General features: G+C 44.6%; 1 protein-coding gene across 1 annotated transcript in view; it reads right to left on the bottom strand.

The window, feature by feature from the left end:
- Positions 1-730: 730 nt before the first annotated feature.
- The window catches only part of LOC116825586 (calpain-8-like), a 46,367-nt gene continuing 25,237 nt past the window's right edge, over positions 731-21,860 (bottom strand). Inside the window, exons 11-21 of the mRNA XM_032781718.2 lie at positions 21,132-21,143; positions 18,828-19,039; positions 17,181-17,217; positions 15,148-15,213; positions 14,050-14,107; positions 13,033-13,097; positions 9,842-9,910; positions 6,017-6,095; positions 5,137-5,253; positions 1,828-1,886; positions 731-970 (exon numbers count right to left, since the gene is read on the bottom strand). Of these exons, the coding sequence (XP_032637609.1) occupies positions 947-970; positions 1,828-1,886; positions 5,137-5,253; positions 6,017-6,095; positions 9,842-9,910; positions 13,033-13,097; positions 14,050-14,107; positions 15,148-15,213; positions 17,181-17,217; positions 18,828-19,039; positions 21,132-21,143 (798 nt within the window). The 3' untranslated portion in view covers positions 731-946. The remainder of the gene's footprint in view (positions 971-1,827; positions 1,887-5,136; positions 5,254-6,016; positions 6,096-9,841; positions 9,911-13,032; positions 13,098-14,049; positions 14,108-15,147; positions 15,214-17,180; positions 17,218-18,827; positions 19,040-21,131; positions 21,144-21,860) is intronic.

Genomic DNA, 21,860 nt, shown 5'->3' with positions numbered 1-21,860 from the left:
TTCCATGTTTGGAAACTTTACCTCCAGCTGAAGTTGCAAACCATCCTGCAGGCACTTTCAGGTTTCTAGTGTGATGAGCTAATAGGACTCCTTCCCAGGCTGCACACTCCCCTTTTCTACCTATTAAATGTAAATATTTGGTTTTGGGCCTGCATGTGGATCACTGACAAGGTTTGTTATCAACCAATGTGCCTACTGAGAGCACAAATCACGTTTCCTTACCACCTTGCCCTCTCCTTCTCCTACTTGAAAACATACAGAAGAGACATAAAAAGGGCCTTCAGATTCCCTCCTCCTTCTCTTGCTCACTAAAACTCAAATGACAGATGCTATCCTCCTTGTTTATTCTCAATCTGGAAGGCACTCAGGTGTTTTGCTATTCCTAAATGGAATAGACTAAACCATGTCACTAAACAAAGTCTTTAGAGATGGGCCCATATCAAACTCCTAGATTCAAATTCAGGATATGGGTGGATGCTTCAAAATCTAATACAAATTTTGAAGCTGACCCTTTCTATCCCTTTCTGTCCAGACCAGCTGTTTGGATCTGAACGCTGCTAAATCTTGGAGTGGAGCTGGAATTTGAATCTAAATTCTGCCCTTTGGGCCTATCTGTGGTAATTGTAACTCATGACATTTCAGCATGACACAAAAATACTCCCCAGGCAGAAAAAAGAAAAGGTTTGTTTGTTTGTTTGTTTGTTTTTTAAAGTATCATTGCAGTGTTTGTTTTCCAAATGGCAGGGAATCATTTTATTTTCATTTTGGCTTGAAATAAGTTGCTGGTGATTGAAACAGGATTTTTTCTCGCTGTAAGAGGGGAGCAGCAGATTGACAGTCACTCAGATACGCAGGAAATAAATATCTTCCAAGTTTCCAGGCATATGAAAATCATAACACATTTGCAAGAGTCACAGGGATCTGTACTCAATTCAGATGCAACAGCTCAAACTATTGCACAGCACAGCCACTGTGGGAGGAAGAGAAAAAAGGAGTTAGACTGCCTGGAAGGTCCATTAAATGTCTTTAATGGAATTACATATGGGCCCTGAAAGGAAACTATGGATCCAAATGCCACCGGACTTTGGAGAAGATTGGATCGGCATCTAATCTCTTTTATGGGGTGAACCAAAATCCACAGATCCAATCGCTCTTGAACTTTGGGGAAGTTCAGAGCTGGGAGCTGGCTTCAAACTTTGCAAAAATCGGGAGGAGAGAATGCTACAAAAAGAGATGCATGATCTTTTTAAAAAATCTTGGAGCCAGATTCCTCCCACATCTTAACTGGATATGATGAACTGCCACTGGAATCACAGTGGGGGACTCCCATTCATCCCTCTGTTTGGATTTTCCCTGCAGAGGAAGGACTGGGCCTCATTACTTTTGCACTACTTTGATTTGAACAATAAAAACCCTCATAAAAAAAAAAGGAATGAAATCTTAGTTCACCTTCTGCTTGTGCAAGAATTGTTCCCTGCTGTGCATTTTCTAGTGCTTTGCTCCACTTTGAAAGAAGAGACTGAAAATACCCATAAAGATATCATCTCCTAGACAAATGGAGGCATTTTGAATAAATTCTCTCTCGCTGTATGTATGATAAGTGTTCATTCTCTGGAAGAACAACTATTGGCTTAGGAAGGATTTTAGGAAGAGCTTTTTGTCTGAAAATCTCTCTTCCACTGTGGAATCTTCAGTAAGTCTCCTGTTTGAATCGTTATTACATTTGTTTATAAAGCTGATAATGGATTTCCTGAGGAAATATGTTTTAATTGTGACCAGTCATTGCAACAGTTTAACCATAGAGTAGTTTGATGTAAATAGCCTTACCTCAGCCAAAGAGAGCTGGATGACTCCATTCTTGTCTTTGTCTAGGATCTTGAACATTTCTGAAGAACAAAAGAAGGGAAAAAATAAAATATAAGTGTAAGCAGAGTCAGGATGAGCTGTACCCTGACATCTGGTGGTGAATTATGGGAAGTGTGGAAAGAATGTCCGGAATGTGAAGTCTCAAATATTTGCATAGGCACACCCAGCAAGGAGCCAGCAAGGAGCCTGGGAATGGTTATTTTGACATTTCTGGGATCCCCAATTTCTTAATGGGGCAGATAAATGAAGGTTGCCACCTGATTATGTAATGAGGAACTACAAGACTGCTTTATAACAGAAATGTCTCAATATAAAAAATGACAACTGCTAGACAGGGATGGGTTCCAAAACCCAGTGAATGAGAGAGGTTGGAGAGGTATCGGCAGGTGGTGCAGTCTCCTTGTGGAGCCAGAAGCACCAGTCCACCCCTTCTCTCTCCACTGTGAATGTCAGAGTTGATTTTTTTATCCCTTAAAGATCTAGATACAGGTTGCGAGCTGAACTCAGTTTGAGCTAATGGTGCACTAGCACTGGGGCTCCCCTACTATGTGCTGAGCTCACTAAGAGCGAAATCAAAAAGAGCTGAAATTGACTGAGCTGGGAGGCCTTGAATAGTGCTTGTGCTAACTACGGGGAGCCTGACGCTTACTCTTGGAACAAGCAGTGTGGAGGGAGCAGTTTGTGGGATGGCTGGAGCGGTCCAAACGGACAGCTGGTGGAGTGGAGGGCTGGCCAAGCGAGTAGCTGTGGACGTGTGGAGCAGCCCACGAGCGAGGCGGAGCGAGCAGTTTGCAGGGACAACTGGAGCAGCTCACAAGGCAGCTGGTGGAACGGAGGGCTGGCGTGGAGTAGCTTGTTGAACGGGTGGAGTGGCCCACGGAAGCGAGCGGTACCGAGCAGTTGAGGACAACTGGAGCAGCTCACGGGGCAGCTGGTTGGAACGCGAGCAGTTGTGAGGACAGCTGGAGGAGCAGAGTGGAGCCGGCCGTAAGGCGAGCAGTTCATGAAGAAGGGCGGAAGCAAGAAACCACGGAGAGGCAGGGCAGTTGGCCCTGGACCATGTAAGGGCCCTTTCACCCAGGCTGGGGGAGGGACTCTACAGATAGACTCTTGAATTCCTGGGGTGGCATTGACCAGAGCTTTTGGGTTGTTGGACTTTGGAAGTGATTAGATTTAAGCCTAAGGGGAAAGGACATTGCCAAATGTACTTGGGGGTGGTTATGGTTTGTGTTATAACTCTGTTTGTGGTGTTTCTCCAATGGGATGCCGCATTGATTCCTTCCTTTATTAAAAAGATTTTGCTACACTCAGATTCCGTGGTTGCGAGAGGCGAAGTATTGCCTCCTAGAGGCGCCCAGAAGGGTGTGGTATGTAAGTGTCCCAGGTCACTGGGTGGGGGCTCAAGCTGGTTATGCATGGTATTATTGAAACGGAACCCCTGGATACTGAACCCGGCCCTTGTTGCTGCCAACTCAGAGGGGCAGAAGGGTTACATAAGTAACACAGTGTCTGACAAAATATGGAGGCCTCCCACAATGGCCTATTCAAATCTGGATTCAGGGGCAAATTCTGAGTCACAATTGGGTAGGAGCATTAGAAACCATTTCCCTCCCTTCCTCTTAAATATCATTCATAAACCACTGCATGGGATAGCATATCAGGCAGGACCCACTATGACACATTCTGTGTTCAGAACAGGATAGCCACAAAGCACTGGTCATTTCACATGATATGTAGGGATGCACCAATGAATGTGAGATCTGACCCAGGCCTAGATAAGGTAAACTAGGTGAGACGTTTAGTGTGGGGGCAGAGCACTGGAAACATAGTGCATGTGATCATAAGTCATAGGAGGATTAAGAAAAGTGTTTCACCATTTTGGAAGAATCCCCAGTGGTCAGTCAAATGGAACAGTTACCATTAGCCTGCATTCATTCAAAAGAGTAAATGAGTTCTCCACTTTTGTCAGCCCATCTCTATTAGCAATCCACAAAAAAATCAGACCGTCCTTGATCTATTATTATACTGGGTGTTTCTTCAGAATTTACAAATGGAGGTTAGATGGCTACTCCTTTTCCTCTCTCCCAGAATCCTATAGTACATCAGCTTCTTAAGTGGCGGATTTTGTATCTCATCTGATTTTATAGCCATACAAACCCATGAAACTCCTTCACTGCCCCCAAACGAAAGCATATTCTAGATTTCCACTGTTTTCTCAATGTGAACACTGAGTTTATTTTTAATGAACCAAGCCTTGGTACCAGAGAATAATCTGCATCCTTGACCCTTTTACAGACAAAGAGCTTTGAACTGGTGCTGGGCAAACCTTAAAAGGGTTCAGAGGTTCATTTGAGATAAATGGCACCCAGAAATCATCTAACAGGTTAGAGAAGTTGGTTTGGTTTTGGTTTGACTTTCAGGTGAAGATTTGGGCCACTTATTTTGATCAGAACAGATTTCATCTTCCCCATTTTGAAGCTCTGCCATTCTCAGAACTCATTGGAGTTGCTAGATACAGTGTGGACTAGAGAACTGAGGAAAGGGCAGGCCATGGTGGAAAGCCTCCAGCCTGGATACATTTGGTTAGCTGAGCTAGGGATTCCTAACTCCTATTCCCAGTTCTGCCCAGTGGCTTGCTGGTTGGGTTGAGGCAAGTCTCTTAACCTCTCTGTGCCTTCCTTTCTTCACTTCTGAAATAGGGCTAATGTGGGTGCTGTGAAGATTAAAGAGTTATGGGTTGCAAAGGTCAGAGGGACAGATTTTTAAAGATATAAAGTGCCTAAAGATGCAGATAGGTGCCTAGTGAGATTTTCAAGACAGCCTAGGCACCTAACTCTCATTGAAAACCCCACTAGGCACCCATCTACATCTTTAGGGACCTAGTACCTTTAAAAATGTGTCTGTAAGTGCTAATTTGTGGCTAGATTGCACAAGCCTTACTCATGTGGTTGAGTATTTACTAACACAAATAGTCTCATTGAAGCCAATGATCCACTTGCATAAGTAGGAGATTCTTCCACGGTGAGTAAGTGCTTCACAATCTAGTCCATGACTACTGTCTAGAAGAAAGATGATTAAGGTTTGGATCTGGACTGAATTCCTCCAGTTTTTGTCTGGGGCCTTCTCTATTGGTTTGTGAAGCAGAGCCGGTTGTGCTGGCTCCTTTACACTTTCACACAGTGCTCTGCACTCAGCACTCTGATGTAAACAAGCCCCTCCCCTCCCAATGCTCAGCAGTTCTGCTCAGCAGCTGCGAAAGAAGGAACTTACTGAAGAGGGTCTCTAGGCGGATCATGCAGGCCACAAAGCTGTCAAAGTCAATGGTCATCTTGCTGCAGGCATAGCGGACAGCAATGATGTTTTGCACCTTATTGTTGAGAGTGAAACCTGAAAGCACAGAAATCACTCAAGCAGCAGTTACATACACTCTTTAACGCAGGTTGCACATGGAATTTTGCAGCTGCAGAAAGACATGGCTGAAGGATCGTGGGCTATTCCCCCTAGAAGGGTTGTTGGTCTCCATTATCTCTACTGTGTATTCGCCTTTCTATAACCCATTATGCTATGGTGGAGAGAGGTGTCATTCTCCTTCCCAAAGCCTTAATAAACTGCATACATTCCACTTATTCTGCAGAGTTCCTTAGCCCTATATTCCCGAGATAAGCACCTAATTAATAAGACTTACTGCACACCTGGGGCCCCAGCCAAACAGCAGCAATTGCAGCAGAGTCCATTACCTACATAACATGCTGGCATTGAGTTTTAGGGCTTGATTTAGGCTCATGTTAATGAGATGTCTGCTGGCCTAATCCAAAATGCAGGGACCCAACCACAGAAAGTCCACCAAGAAAGAGTTTGCAGAGATACAAATCATCCACAGAAAACCTGCTCCTGCAGGGGGTCCAGAGCTGGCCAGCACCACCCCAGAAGTGGATAGTACGGCCAAAGAGGAGGCGTGGCCAGGGGATATATATATATATATATATATATATATGGGGATCAGGAGGAGACAGGCAAGTCAATGATGTTACCATGATTATGAGGCTAGGAGGCAGGAGGGATAGTGGACTAGTCAGAATGCCTCAATATTTTCATTTTTTTAAAATACGGAATACCACATTAGGGCATCCTTTCTACACAGGATATTTACCTGCTTCCTTGAGGGCATTTCGCATCTCATGAGCATCTATGGTACCAGAATAGTCTGTATCCACTTTCTTATAGATCTCCTGCAGCAGAAGAAAGAGGAAGTGTGGAGTCTGCCTTTAGTCTGTTAGGAGCCCTATCTGATTGGCTGGGAGATGCATTGCTACTGCCAGCCAATGCATCTTTTCTCTGAAAGTGTTAATGACTGAAGGAAAATTTTCAATTAGCTAATGGCAAACTGTGTCCTGGGAAACCATTCCCAGTGGTCTGGCAGCTTGCCCATCGACATGTTGTGCTGTGGAAAATAGGCCCTTGTGGAATATCCCTCTCACTCAGCAAACACTATAATATACAACTTCCACTTGGGTTAGCACTTCAAAAGAAACAACAGGCCGTTCTCATAGCCAATTGATCCGCTAGCCAGCTTTAGCTGAGTAATTAGAAACTATTCTGGCCATCAGCTCAGAGGGGAAATTACACTTGGGGCATGTTTTAATTTACGCAGGCCATCTAATCATTGCATGCTGGTGACCAGAAGGTATCCAACCTGTGAGGATCTGAGCACCTCCTCCTTGGCTTCAGTGGGAAAGGAGGGAGCTGTGGCCTGCACAGAAGCAGGCCTGTAATGTGTACCAACCCAAAAGTTTATCTTAAAAGGGCATTGTCAAGTAGATTAGGTTCAAACTTTGGCCCTCTTTTAAACGGACTTTGCAGAAAATCCTCTGGATATTAAATTCTCTATAAGAAAAAAATGCAATTTCTTGGAAACTGTGACACTGCATCCCATATTCGTCATAGTATTATTATTATGATATAATTAGGGCATAATTATGATGCATTTTGTACAAGATAAGTCATGTGAGGTGTGATTGGAACAGTTATGATTTGCTGAATATTATTATCCTATATGTATGCGTGTATCATTTCTGTATCTGAAGTTATGAATACAATAACTCCTCACTTAAAGTATCAGAGGGGTAACTGTGTTAGTCTGGATCTGTAAAAGCAGCAAAGAATCCTGTGGCACCTTATAGACTAACAAACGTTTTGGAGCATGAGCTTTCGTGCGTGAATACCCACTTCGTCAGATGCATGCGCGTGCATCTGACGAAGTGGGTATTCACCCACGAAAGCTCATGCTCCAAAACGTCTGTTAGTCTATAAGGTGCCACAGGATTCTTTGCTGTCCTCACTTAAAGTTGGCTCGGTTAACGTAGTTTTGTTGTTACGTTGCTGATCAATTAGAGAACATGCTCGTTTAAAGTGGTGCAATGCTCTCTTATAACGTTTGGCAGCTGCTTGCTTTGTCTACTGCTTGCAGAAAGAGCAGCCTGTTGCAGCTCGCTGGTGGGGGCTTGGAACAAGGGTGGACCGGCAGCCCCCCATCAGCTCCCCGCTCCTCTAAGCTCCCTGTGCAACAGCCACCCAGCTGGCTATCAATTGCCGGGCAGTTCAGCTGTCCCTCCCCCCACTGCCATGTGCTGCTCCTGCCCTCTGCCTTGGAGCTGCTCCTTGGAGCCTCCTGCTTGCTGTGCAGAGGTGGCGGGGACGAGGGGTGCTAATGTCAGGGTGTCCTCCTTCCCCTGCTCCTGCCTCCTCCTGCTCTACCCTAGCTCCACAGAGCTGAGGGAGAACACAACAGGGCTCAGGAGGGAGGGAGCTTGCTGGCAGCAGCTGCTGTTTCAACTTGCTGATCCACTTTAAAAGGCAGTATACTTAGAGTGGGTCAGCATACTTAAAGGAGCAATGCCTGTCTCTCTCTATCTCACACACAGGGTGTGTGTCTCTGTCTCTCTCTTCCATGCTGTCTCCTCTCCCTCCATTCATTCTGCCTTGTAGAATGTGAGGCTACATTAACAACGTGTTAACCCTTCAGGGCTCAACCAAGTGCTAGTTCATCATTTAGCACTAAGGCATTCCCTGGGAAATACCCCACCCTCTGCCACACTCTGACTTCACCACCTCAACCAAACTTCACAATCATCATTGTTGTGTATGGTATTAAATTGTCTGTTTAAAACTTATACTGTGTATACGTGTGTGTGTGTGTGTATATATATATATATATATATATATATATATATATATATATATATATATAAAACATGGTCTTTTGTCTGGAGAAAAATTTTTCCCTGGAACCTAACCTAATTCTTGTGGGGAAATTGGATTTGCTTAACGTTGTTTCACTTAAAATAGCATTTTTCAGGAACATAACTACAATGTTAAGCGAGGAGTTACTGTATTGACTATGTATCTGTATTTCAAATGTAGTTACACCAGGGTAACACCCAATACGCAAGATGCTTTCAGTCTAGATAGTGGGTGGGGAAGGGCCTATTCAGGTAATGGACCATTAGGAAAAAATAATAAGTCTTAGGAGAAGCTTATCCATTACTTGGTGAGCCTCCCTGAGAACACTCCAGACAGCCTGTAAGTAATGGCAGCTATGACTCAGCAAGGTATGCAAGGGCCTGTGACCAGGCCATGGGACTCTGGACTCCAGCTTGGGATGTCTATGTTTTTCCACAAACTGGTCTGGGAACCAAACTTTGAAACAAAGAGTTTCCGCCATATGCTAAAGCTGTATAAGGCAGGGAGTGACATCATCAGTTATTCTTCACTCCCCACACAAGAGGACTCCTGGAAATAATTGGGGAACAAAGACTGAACTGGGGAAAGTGCTGGATCCAGGCTAAAGGGATTTCTAGCCTGTGTATGGAAACCTGAGAAACCCAAGCTGCAAAGCAAATGCAGCTTGTACCTTGAGAATCTGCCAGACTGCTGGTAGAATCAGTCAGGGTGAGAAACTGCTAATTCATAGTCAATCTAAATAGCGTGTTAAACTTAGTTTGCTTTTTTGTTGATTTGCTAGGTAAACTGCTTTGATCTGTTTGCTATCCCTTATAACCACTTTAAATCCGTCTTTTGTAGTTAATACATTTATTTTATATTTTAATCTAAACCAGTGAGTTTGGAGTGTAGCGCGTGGGAATCTTCGCTCAGAGGGGGTGTTGCATTTCCTCTCCGCATTGTGACGGAGGCAAACAGGAAAATACATTCGTATTGGTTGGAGTTTGGACCAGGGCAGAATAGTACAGCTCTGGTGCCCTAGGCTGGGAAGCTGGTGGTTATTTTGGCTGTAGCCTCTCTATTGTTGGCATGTAACTGCAGCTGGGTGTGTCCATACGTGTGCGTATGCTGGTGGAAGTGTAAGACAGGGAATGTGTCTGCAGCTTGTCACAGCAGGACTGTGCGAGCGGGAACCTAGGCTGGTGGGTCAGAGGGCTCAGTGGTGCCCCAGTCCCAGGTGGCACCCCATGGGGAACCCTTCACAGAGACATTTACCAAAAAACCCAAACAATACCTATTTTGGTCAGCCCTGCAAAAACAGAAGTGCCTTGTATTCTGCTGCAGCAGTTAACTAACAAACTCTCTTCCAAAGCAGGTATTAGTGACCTTGGTGCATAATACTCATGTTACACAGCAAAACAACAGAGCCATGTTCATTTCAGCTGTATTAAAATATAAGAGGTGGGGATGAATCCATGTTTGCCTAGCAGGTAGGAATGAAATCACCAAGCAAAGCGAGTTGTTCAAGCTTCTGAGGAAGTGTTACAAAATATAGAGTGATGGGCTGAGTTGGAAGAAGAATTGACTGTGTTCTTTAAATCAGAAATGCATCTAAACTAGAGCCCTGATCAAAATTCCAAACATAAGGGGAAATTGGGACCTGTTTCTGACTTTGGTGGCTTGGACACATCTCTGTTTAAATCTGTATTTCACAGAGCTAGCTGGGGGCAGGGAGACAATGAAATAAGTTAGTTACCAAATATTTTTGAATCTTCAGCCAAAGTATCTTGAATTCTACAAGTCCCAAGGTGCCAGTCCCGTCGGTCTGGGTATGTTAAGGCTCAGTTCAAATTCAGAACGGGTCAATTTCTACTCATATCAAAGAGGAAGAATAAGCAGCACTGATAACAAATAAATGACCCATTGCAATGTAGTGTACATTTGTAGTGTACATAGTAGTTTCCATTTGTAATCCACCCATTGGAGAGACACCTGAGGTTTTAAGTTTGCTTAGCTAAGGGTGTGCCAAGAATTCCTGGGCTATCTGCAGTACTGTATTGGATCATTAGATGGTAATACACCTGTTAGATTACACTCCCATTTCATACACAGAGGAGTAACCCAATACTTAAAGCCTTTTTTTTAATAGCCAAAATGATTGACTTTACATTGGACACTCAGAGGCTGCTCTGGTCTATGCTGATTACACCTGTGCTGAGCCAAGAACTTCTGACTGCTAAAAAGAACAAAGAGGTTTCAAATAATAAGAGATTCTGAATTAAATTAAAGTTTGTAGGTGACACAAAAACTGGGGCAGGGGTAAATAATGAAGAGGACCAGTCACTGATTCAGAGCAATCTGGATCATGTGGTAAATTGGGCAGAAGCACACAATTATTATTGGAGATATATCTATCTCCTAGAATTGGAAGGGACCTTGAAAGGTCATTGAGTGCCCCCCTGATTTTTGCCCCAGATCTCTAAGTGGCCCCCTCAAGGATTGAACTCACAACACTGGGTTTAGCAGGCCAACGCTCAAACCACTGAGCTATCCCTCCCCCTAATATGTGTTTTAATACCACTAAATGTAAAATTATACATCTAGAAACAAAGGGTGGTGGCCTCATTTACAGGATGGGGGACTCTATCCTGTTGAAAATGGTTTTGAGGTCACGATGGGTTCAGCTAACATGAACACCCAGTATGATGCTGTGGCCGAAAGAGCTAACAAGATTGTGGGTTGCATAAATAGGGGACTTTCCAGTTGGAGTAAAGAGGTTATTTTACCCCTGTATTTAGCACTGGTGTGACCCCTGCTGGAACATTTTGTCCAGTTCTGGCCCCCATAATTCAAGAAGGATGTTGTTAAATTGGAGAGGATTCAGAGAAGAGCCATGAGAACGATTAAAGGATTAGAAAAGCTGCTTTCTAGCAATAGACTCAAGTTGCTCAATCTGTTTATCTTAAAGTGAAGGTTAAAGGGTAACTTGATTACAGTCTATCTAGTTCTTCAGTCTAGCAGAGAAAGGTATAACACAGGGGTCGGCAGCCTTTCAGAAGCGGTGTGCCGAGTCTCCATTTATTCACTTTAATTTATGGTTTCGCGTGCCGGTAATACATTTTAATGTTTTTAAAAGGTCTTTCTCTAAGTCTATATATTATATAACTAAACGGGTGTTGTATTGTAAAATAAACAAGGTTTTCAAGATGTTTAAGAAGTTTCATTTAAAATTAAATTAAAATGTTGATCTTACGCCGCCGGCCCGCTCAGCTTGCTTCTGGTCTGGGGTTCTGTTCACCTAGGCCAGCAGCAAGTATCCGCCAGCCAGAACCCTAGACTGGCAACGGGCTGTGCGGGGCTGGTGGCCAGAACCCCAGACTGGCAATGGGCTGTGCGGGGCCAGCAGCTGGGACCCCAGAGCAGCAATGGGCTGAGCACTCAGCCTGCTGCCGCTCAGGGGTTCCATCTGCCGGCTCCTGCCAGCCAAGATCCCGGCTGCCGGAACCGCTCAGCCCGCTGCCAGTCTGGAGTCCCGGCCCTGCCCACATACAGTGGGTACCTACCTTCTCCCTGGTTCTGGCCCATTCTCTTCCCCTCTCTCTCTGCACTGAGCTGAGGGTGGGAGTGCACAGAGCACAAGGCTAGGGGTGAAGGAGCAGGCTGCGGGTTGGGGTGTAAGGTCTGGCCAGGAGATAGAATGAGGGAGGGGGCTCAGGGTTGGGGCAGGAGGTTTGGATATGAAGCGCTTACCTAGGCAGCTCTCATTTGGTGTAAGGGGTGCAGGTGGGAATGTGAGGGTTGGAGGGGGGTGCAGGAGCTCCCGTTTGGTGCTCCCATCTTTGGCACGCGTGCCATAGGTTGCCGACCCCTGGAATAACACAATCCAATGGCTGGAAGTTGAAGCCAGACAAATTCAGACTGGAAATAAGGGGTACATTTTTAACAGTGACAGTAATTAACCATTGGAACAATTTACCAAGTGTTGTGATGGATTCTCCATCACTGACCATTTTTAAATCAAATTTTTAAATCCTGCAGCTCTCATTGGCTGGGAACAGCAATCTGCGGCCACTGGGAGCTGTGGGTGGCCATGCCTGCAAACGGTCAAACTGTCTCACAGCCCAACAGCAGATCACCCTGATGGGCCGTGTGCAGCCCATGGGCCACAGGTTGCCCACCACTGTCCTAACCCTAGTCCTCTGGCCTTGTGAAGCTCATCTCCCTCAGGAGGCATGCCATGGGACAGGGGTATACAAAGCCTTTCCCCATCACATAGTTCCTCTGATCTTTCTCTGCACCTTTAGGGCTACACTGTGTAAAGGGAGAAGATCATATGGCCCTGAAGAAGGAAGTTCACATTGTGCATAACAACCATTGCACAGTTCCCAAGCACACTGAGTGTGTCTATCCTGAGCTCCCGTTGCTGCACTAGGTGTATTCAGGCAGAATGCCCTTGCTGTGCTGCAGAGCTGCAATGCCTGGGGTGCAATCAGTGCACGGGAGTGAGCAGGGCGGGCGGGGCCTGCGGGAGTTCCTGCTGGCGGCGCGCGGCTGCAGGGCACAGACCCCTTGCTGTGCTGCAGAGCTGCAATGCCTGGGGTGCAATCAGTGCACGGGAGTGAGCAGGGCGGGCGGGGCCTGCGGGAGTTCCTGCTGGCGGCGCGCGGCTGCAGGGCACAGACCCCTTGCTGTGCTGCAGAGCAGACCAGCTGTGTCTAAAGAACACATTAACAGATGAGAGCAGCAAAGCAGGGGTGGTGAAGGTCTGGTCACGAAAGGGTTAACATCTTTGCTGACAGAGCTACTTTTCTGAGTTTATTCCTACAGCAAGTGAAGACAGATGTACTGGGAAAATGGGAAGTGTAAATCTAGCCTTATCTAGTCAAAATTCTTCACCAGGGAGATCTAGGAACTTCAGAGAACAGTGAAGTGACATTTAAAGGATACATCTATGAGACTGATCATCTCTCTGCAGGTGTTTATGTTGAATCCATCACTTTTAATGTCTGCCCCTGACCAAAAAAAGTCAGAAATACTTTAGACAAATATTTTCTGCAGCCCAGAGAAATACAGTCCACCCACAGTCAGCATCTGCTATTAGGGCAAATACACTTTCATTGCTACTAACATTTCTTCTATGCACCCCCTCTCTCAATTTATTTAAAAAACAAAGTGATATTTAGTACAGGAAAAAGGGTTTGGATTAAAAATACCAGAGAAGAAAGGCCCGTTTATCCACAGAACATATACAGTATGGGCAGTTGCAGTACATGCTTTTCCCAAACTGCCCTGCCAAGGATCTATGCTGCATCCATTTAAAGAAAGAGAGAGCTTCTGTGTTTTCACTGAACAAAACTGATCCTTTTGTAATCAGTGTAGATTACACAGAATACACTATAGTGAACTGGATAGGGTGTATGTGCAGATGCCCTCTCCTGGTAGAACTGGAGTTGCACATCCTGTCATAAATCCTGTACTGCTAATAGAGATTCTCCTTAGCTCATGTGGTAGAGGACTGTGCTTTTGGAGCAGGAGGACCTGAGTTACATCTTTATTGTCAATATAAGGTTCCAGAAGGCCATGGTGTGCCGCACAGCAACACCTCTGGAGTCGTCCTTAGGCATGGATTTCGGACAAGTACCTGTACAGTTTGTTAGGCTGGATCCGAATGTAGAGACACACAGTGAGCAAGACCCAGTCACTTTTCCCAGGGTGAGCCCTGACCTCTCTATTTGAACTCCACATTCCAGTCCCATTATTTTGAAGTGACAGTTGTTTTGTAGAAACATTCATTACCCCACACTGATCCCAGCAGTTTTCCTTTAACATTATTACTTGTTCATCTGCTATCAGAAATGACCACAGCACAGAAGTTCATTGTGAACCAAAGAGAGATCCCGTATGTCTTACTTGCAGCATTTGCCTACCAGCCTTGCTCAGTGTGAAACTTCTAATGTCACTTACTATTTGCTAAAATCCTATTCAGAATAGTTTGAAGTTCATTTGCAGTTATTTCACAGTCCTGGAAACAGAAAACAAAGGTATTTCAGGTGATAACATGATAAACGTTTGGAACAAACCAACTGTGCATTCATTCACTGCAATACCCCTACAGATAACTCCACTTCTAATGCTTATCTTAAGGCATAGGACTCTAATGCATGGTCTACACTACAGACCTGACAGCAACACAGCTGTATCGCTGCAGCTGCGCCACTATAAGGTCTCCTGTGTAGCCACTCTATACTGACAAAAGTTTTGCCGACAAAAGTGCTAATGTAGACAAAGCCTGAGACATATCACAGATATTTCCTTATACCTAGAATGCGAAGTGCATGGTCTCTCAGCTAACCACAGTGTGGCAACCCACTAAATGCAACATGTCTACCAGCAACCACTGACTCAGTTTCTCAGCTAAAGAGATTCAGAAATGCATCCAGACTTATGGAAACTGAAAGGGAAGCAACTGAAATTCACCCATCACAACTCAAACAAGCTTCTGTGGCTAAAAATGATGCTTTCACACTTCAAATTGGCCCCAGGTATTTGCTCCTTAAGAGCAAATCCAATGTGACAGCTACAAGCTAGTTTGTGCAGCAGAATCCTGCAGATGCTAAAGTCTCCTAAGCAGTAATTAGGAGAGAGTGCAATACTACCCTCCAGCTAACAGACTGCTGAGTCCAGCAACTTCTAACCAATAACAAGGAATATAGTCCTAATAGCTATTAGTACAACACTCCAAATTATGCACCAGCACCAGGTAGCTGATTCCCCAGATAATTTGTATCACCACACAATAACATCACTCACTTCCACCATTCTTAAAAGGATGCTACACCTTGAGAGAATCACATTCTGCACCAATAAGAAGAATAACATAGTACAACTGTTCTGTTGTAGGGTACATTAAATTGGACCAAAATGGTAGCTGTGAGTTAATAAAAGGGGAAATCCATTCTATTCTTCGAAAGACTAGATAAACAAGAGACTTGGTACTCAAGATAGTTTTCTAACTCAGTACTAAGATTTCACTGTCTTTTTCTCTCTCTTTAAACCACTCACCTCTCCAGAAAGCTTCTGAAACAGGCTCTTGAACTCCTTATCTATGCCTTTGTCATCAACATGAGGCTAAAGGGAAGAGATAACCAGTAATGTGGTTTATTACACTAGACACAGGTGCCAGGAAACGGGTGGGTGTGTTTGAAATTGCCAAACAAAATAATTTCCTAAATAAATGGTTTAATTCAATTTGGAAGACGAACAGGGTCCCAGAGCTTGGGATCGAGTCCGAGCCTGATCGTCTACACAGCAATTTTATAGCCCTGCAGCCAGGGGCGGCTCTAGCTTTTTTGCCACCCCAAGCATGGCAGTCAGGCTGCCTTTGGCGGTGCGCCTGCGTGAGATCCCCCGCCCCGCAGATTCGGCGTACTCGCTGCCAAATCCATGGGACTGGCGGATCTCCTGCAGGCAAGCTGCCAAAGGCTGCCTGACTTCTGCCCTCAAAGTGACCGGCAGGCTGCCCCCCACAACTTACCGCCCCAGGCACGCGCTTGGTGCACTGGTGCTTGGAGCTGCCACTGCCCGCAGCCTGACCCAAGTCAGCTGACTTGAGCCAGCTGCAGATGTTTAACTGCTGTGTAGTAAGACTGATTGGAAAGGACTCTTGTGTTATCAAAGTAGGATCACAAAATAGACGTGGAGAAAATTGTGTTGAGACTGTCTATAGCAATTATATAGTTCCTTGGAGGCTTGCTTTTGAGATGTATTTTGAGATTCTTCTTCTTTATGGAAAGGATCACACTATACCAGGGGTCGGCAACCTTTCAGAAGTGGTGTGCCAAGTCTTCATTTATTCACTCTAATTTAAGGTTTCATGTGCCTATAATATATTTTAACATTTTTAGAAGGTCTCTTTCTATAAGTCTATATTATATAACTAAACTATGGTATGTAAAGTAAACAAGGTTTTCAAAATGTTTAAGAAGCATCATTTAAAATTAAATTAAAATGCAGATCTTACGCCGCCAGCCTGCTCACTCGCTGCTAGCCTGGGGTTCTGTTCACCTAGGCCAGCAGCGGGCTGAGCAGGGCCTGCGCTGGGATCCCGGACCTGGAGGGGGTTCAGGGCAGAAGGCTGGGGTGTGGGGTTGGGGGTTCAGGGATCAAGGCAGAGGGCTGAGGTGTGGGGGGGGTGTAGGGCAGAAGGCTGTGGGGGGGGTTAGTGCAGAGGGATGGGGCTGTGGGGTGCAGGGCGAAAGGTTGGGTGTGTGTAGGGGTTTGGGGGGTTCAGGGAAGAACACTGGGTGTGGGGGGGGTTCAAGGGTCAGGGCAGAGGGCTGGGGGTTATGGGGGGGCAGGTCAGAAGGCTGAGTGTGTGTGTGGGTCATGGCAGAGGGCTGCTCGGCTCATGGGGGTGCTCCCAGCTCCCTGCCCTGAGCGGCTCATGGTAGGGGGCTGGAAGGGATGTGCCCTGTTCCATCGCCTTCCCCAAGGCTCCATCCTTACCTCTCTCTTGTCCTCTACGGAGCTGCGTGCAGGCTGCCACTCTTCCCCCTTCCCCTCCCCATTCGCAAGGGCCATCAACTGATTGGAGCAGGGAAGGAGAGGGGGAGGGGCAGGAAAGCACAAAGCTGGGGAAAGAAGCAGGAGAGGGGGGAAGTTTGGCCGCCACAGGACCAAGCTTCTGCCTCCTGCTCCTGCAGGGGAGAGCGGTAGGCGGGGGGGCTGAATGGGGCTGGGACCATGGCAGGCAGCCGCGTGCCACTCAAAATCGGCTTGCGTGCTGTGTGTGTGCATGCTGCAGGTTGCTGACCCCTGCACTATACCATAGTATTATATTGTCCTTGCGTACATGTATTCTGAACTGATGCACTACGGCTCAGTTACAAAATTGCATGGGCAAAATTTTGCACCAAAAATGCACATGGAACCTGTAAACCAGATTGATAGGAGAAGGAGGTTTTCAATTACAGGGCTTCTTTACATGAGTATGGTTAGATACTCTGATTTCAGCTCAAGCCAACAGCAACAAAATCCCAAATCAAATGTCTGCTTGCCCAAGAAGCTGTTCATTTAGACCTAACTATGGCATTTACCTCATATGGTTTTGCAGCCACTACATCACCGATTTCCCTGAGGAAAAAAAAATAAAGACATGACAGTCTAGCATTGGCCTATAAAATACTTTACAAAGCAATGGATTCTTGTATAGCACTGCAGTCTCTAACATGATAACTTGAGCTTTTCTGTCTGCAATAATCCTACCTCAGCACACATAACATCACTACATTTTTAAATCCAGCACTGCTTCCATGTACACTAGATGACCTGTTCTCTTGCCGTGTATTCAGCCTCTCCAGCCTTGTCCTTCTACTGGCCACTTTGTATGACATATACGCTTGAAGACCATCTCCTCCCCCACGCTTCTGATCCTTTCTCTGAAAACATCTGCTCAATGTGCAATGGCAGTCAAAAAAGCTAACAGAATATTAGGAGCCATTAAGAAAGGGCTAGATAAGAAAACAGAAAATATCATAATGCCACTACATAAATCCACGGTACAACCACACTTTGAATACTGTGTGTAGCTCCTATCACCCCATCTCAAAAGAGATATATTGGAACTGGAAAAGGTGAAGAAGGACAACAAAAATGATTAAGGGTATGGAACAGCTTCCATATAAAGAGACATTAAAAAGACTGGAACTTTTCAGCTTGAAAAAGAGACAACTAATCGGGGATATGACAGAGGTCTATAAAATTGTTATTTACTTTCTCCACACCACTCATGAAGTGTTATTTACTCCTTCACATAACACAGAAACCAGGGTTACCCAATGAAATTAATAGGCAGCAGGTTTAAAACAAACAAAAGCAAGTACTACTTCACACAACACATAGTCAACCTGTGGAACTCCTTGCCACAGGATGTTGTGAAGGCCAAGACTATAACAGGGCTCAAAAAAGAATAAGTTCATGGAGGATAGGTCCATCAATGGCTATTAGCCAAGATGGTCAGGGATGCAACTCCATGCTCTGAGTGTCCCTAACCTCTGACTGCCAGAAGCTGAGAGTGGATGACCGGGGCTGGATCACTCGATAATTGCCTACTCTATTCATTCCCTTTGGGGCACCTGGCATTGGCCACTGTCGGAAGACAGGATACTGGACTAGATGGACCTTTAATCTGACATAATATAGCTGTTCTTATGTTTCCCAGGGTGCTTTTTGACGAAGAACTTTTACTCTGTCGACCGCAGGTGGTGTTCAGATACTACAGTAGTGGTGCACTAGAACACAGTTGACGACCTATTGCTCTACAAAGTGGGATGGATCACCCACAGAAAAAAAATAGTGGGTGCTCAGCACCCACCGGCGGGCCCTGCCAATCTGCTCCTCCCCCCCAACACCTCCCACCCACTGCGGATCAGCTGTTCAGTGGCAGGCACGAGGCTCTGGGGGAAGAGGGTGGAACAGGGTGGGAAGAAGGGGGGTAGGTGGGACCTTGGGGCAGGGGGTGGACTGGGGGTCAGGCCTGGGGCAGAGTGGGGGTCGAGCATCCCCAGAGAAATGAGAGAGTCGGCACCTGTGTGTGGATGTATTGACTTTGTGACACAAGTAGCCCTTGAGTTGGGGGCCTTCATGGTTCAACTCTCAAGACTTCCATGTAGTGTGGAACTTTCCACCTTGTTCCTTGCATGCCTCACTTTGAGCAGAGAGAGAATTATGAAGAAGATACATACTGAGCTTTAGCCTGTTTCTCAGAGAAAACTCGAAGGCAGAACTCTCCATCTTTGAAAGGCTCGAATGTGGATGGCACAATGAGGTACTCTCCTTGGGGCAGTTTGAGACGGCCGGAGACTTCGCGCAGGTTAACGTAGGTGTCAGACCGGGCTACTGGTCGGTGGGTTGTGAAGAAATCTCGGCTCAGATGGATATCTGTGTGATTTTGAAGCTGGCAAAAATAATATTCTATTAAAAATCAACTGGATAAAGTCACCAGAAAGCCTATTTTCCAGGTTCTATGTCATTGTTTAAAAGCCATCCCCAGAACTTCATGCTAGCTGAAAGCAATATAACCTCTGGGGTGTTTGCGAACTGTTCACTTTGACTATTCATGGCATGTGATTGGTCACATAGGGCTGCCAGCCCTCCAGGATTTGCCTGGAGTCTCCAGGAATTAAAGATTAATCTTAAATTAAAGTTTATGACATGTGATGAAATCTCCAGGAATATGTCCAACCAAACTTGGCAACCCTAAAGTCACATGCCGTTGTTTCTGCTCCCTGATTGGATGACTGAAATTTTTTAATCAGGAAAAGAGTGAATAGCAAACACTCTTGTTGTCATATGACTGTGGCAGTTATAAGCACAAAATAGTCAAGAGGACAAAACCCCAGCCATGAGAGTGTTCATGTATAGCAACCAGGGACACAAATATGAACAAACCAAATGGCCATTCAGAATTCACACAGATGTTTGGTAGCATTGCAGCTCTAGCAGCCATACAGTGTGGTTAACTCTCCGATTTCTTCACTCACCTGTTTCACCAGCCTCACAACCCTATCATCTATTCCTTGCTTCTGACAGTATCCATAATCCAAAACTGTGAATGGATGCAGGTTGTCCTTCAGCAACAATATACAAAGAGTATTCTTTTTATTGGCTATGTTATGTGAGCTATGAGCTGCTGCAATGGAAACTTCAAGCACCTTCTACCTCTAACAGTAGGTATAAGAATAACATGGCTTGAGGTTTTCAAAACCAACTAGGGGATTTAGTCACACAACTCCCATTAATTTCAGTGGGAAATGTGTGGCTAATCCTCTAGTTGTTTTGAAAATCCCACTCAACATTTCCATGACTGATAATCTGGTTACATTTTACATAGTTTATAAAGCAAATCAGTGACTCTTACATGAACATCAGAATTAAAACAAGATCCCAGTGCTAAATACACCTTCAGAAAGTCCATTCAATTTACCTTTACTCCACAAACTTTTCCTTCAAAATGTGTGATTCATCAAGGCAATGATACAAGAGAGGTGGAGAATGCTTTACTGATAGTGTTTCTGGCTTGACTATAAAGTCAGGTCACAGAGTAAATGTGCTGAACTCATTTGGAAGGGTGATCAGTTGTAACTTCTTATATAAAAAATACTATATTTAACAATAATAACCCTAAACACTACAGTATCTCTGTTGTAAACTGTAGATTGGATTTTGGTATAATCAACAATTCAAAAACTAGATCATTTCACCCCACCCAGTCTGAAGCTAAGCTACACTGCAATGGAAAATTAAGAAATCAGATCCAGCATTTTTTCAATATACATGTTCCATTTCCCTTTGTGTCTGAAGCTGTAAACAGAGCACAGATAATTGGTATATAGCTGCCCTTTATGTTATTGGACAAGAACAAAGGGGATGAAAAACACAGCAAAATTGGCAGCACAGAATGATACAGTCTAGTAATGAATATGACTCTGTCTAGCTCCAAACACCCCTTTGTGGTCCTAATTTTAGAAATGGAAAGCCGGTTTATCTTAACGTTGACACTTGATTGAGGATTGGGGAGGTAGAGTTGGAGAAATTGATGACATTGTGCCCCTGCCCAGCAAAGAGAAAGGGACCCACGGAGTTTGATATTTCTTTAAATAATGTAAGCTGGGTTTTCCTCTAAGCAGGAAAGGAAAATACAGTATGGACCCTGTTCTGCCAGAATCTTTACTAGACACATAGATCCAGTTCTGATCTTAGTTATCCTAAGATCAATGGAAGTCAATGGAGTCACTACATATTTAGACTAGCGTAAATGAGATCAAAATCTGACTGGGATGAAACCTCATCCTACAGTTCCTTTAAAATGGCTATTCAGAAGGTGGAGTGTTTGTCTTCAGATATCAAAGCACCCCAGTAAAAGGTCTCCTGAAGGTTTGTGGTCAGTTTAGAAGGCACCATGCTTTAAGCAGCGGTTGTATTAAACTCTCAACCCTAACAGGTGGTGGTCATCTGGAGGATGGAAGTCTCCAGTAGAATGCACATACCTCTTTAGGGACCTGCAAAAGAGAGAAGTTAATGAAAGGAGGCTGCTTAGTATCTTCTGCAGTCAATTCGGTGAAATGTTAACTAATGCCACATTTTATACACTCAGATAGTTTGTTTTTCATTCCTATTTACAACCATTTAATGCAATTCTAGTCCACGCACAAAGTTCTTACTTGTGCTAGAACTGTTCCAAAGGAAAATTAGCAGAACGTTTAGTCAAATCTTGAAATTCTTACTCAGAGTCAATGAGAGCTTAGTTCAAAATTGTTTTGAAAATTTATGAGGACAGGCATAAAAATCCATTTACCTGGCATTACCATGATACTGATGAAAAATGTAATGATACTTTAATCACAAGTCAAAACAGATATTTGCCAGAAGGCAAATAGAGTTTTGCAAAGCAGTTTCAATCTGTGTAATTTAGCCCTTGATGAGTTAATAAAATAGCTAAAAAGCACTGCTGTAATTTACACTTATGAATATAAGACATGATTTGCAAAAGCACCCAAGTGATTTGAGAGCACAGATTTCAATGGGACTTGTGCTCCCAAGTCACTTAAATGCTTTTGATAAATTCACCCATAGCCTCTTATAGAATGTCTTTTATGTATAGTTTAGATAGGAGTGCATTTGTTGGAGACTCATACCATATAAGAGTACAAGCCTGTGCACTCAGTTGTAGGAGTTATTACTGCTGTAATTGTCTTTCAGTTAGCTTCAGTGACATG

Source organism: Chelonoidis abingdonii, chromosome 3 (assembly GCF_003597395.2).
Source record: "Chelonoidis abingdonii isolate Lonesome George chromosome 3, CheloAbing_2.0, whole genome shotgun sequence".
Classification (NCBI taxonomy): Eukaryota; Metazoa; Chordata; order Testudines; family Testudinidae; genus Chelonoidis; species Chelonoidis abingdonii.
The sequence above is the reverse complement of the archived record's forward strand: the minus strand, read 5'-3'. Positions and strand labels throughout refer to the sequence as shown.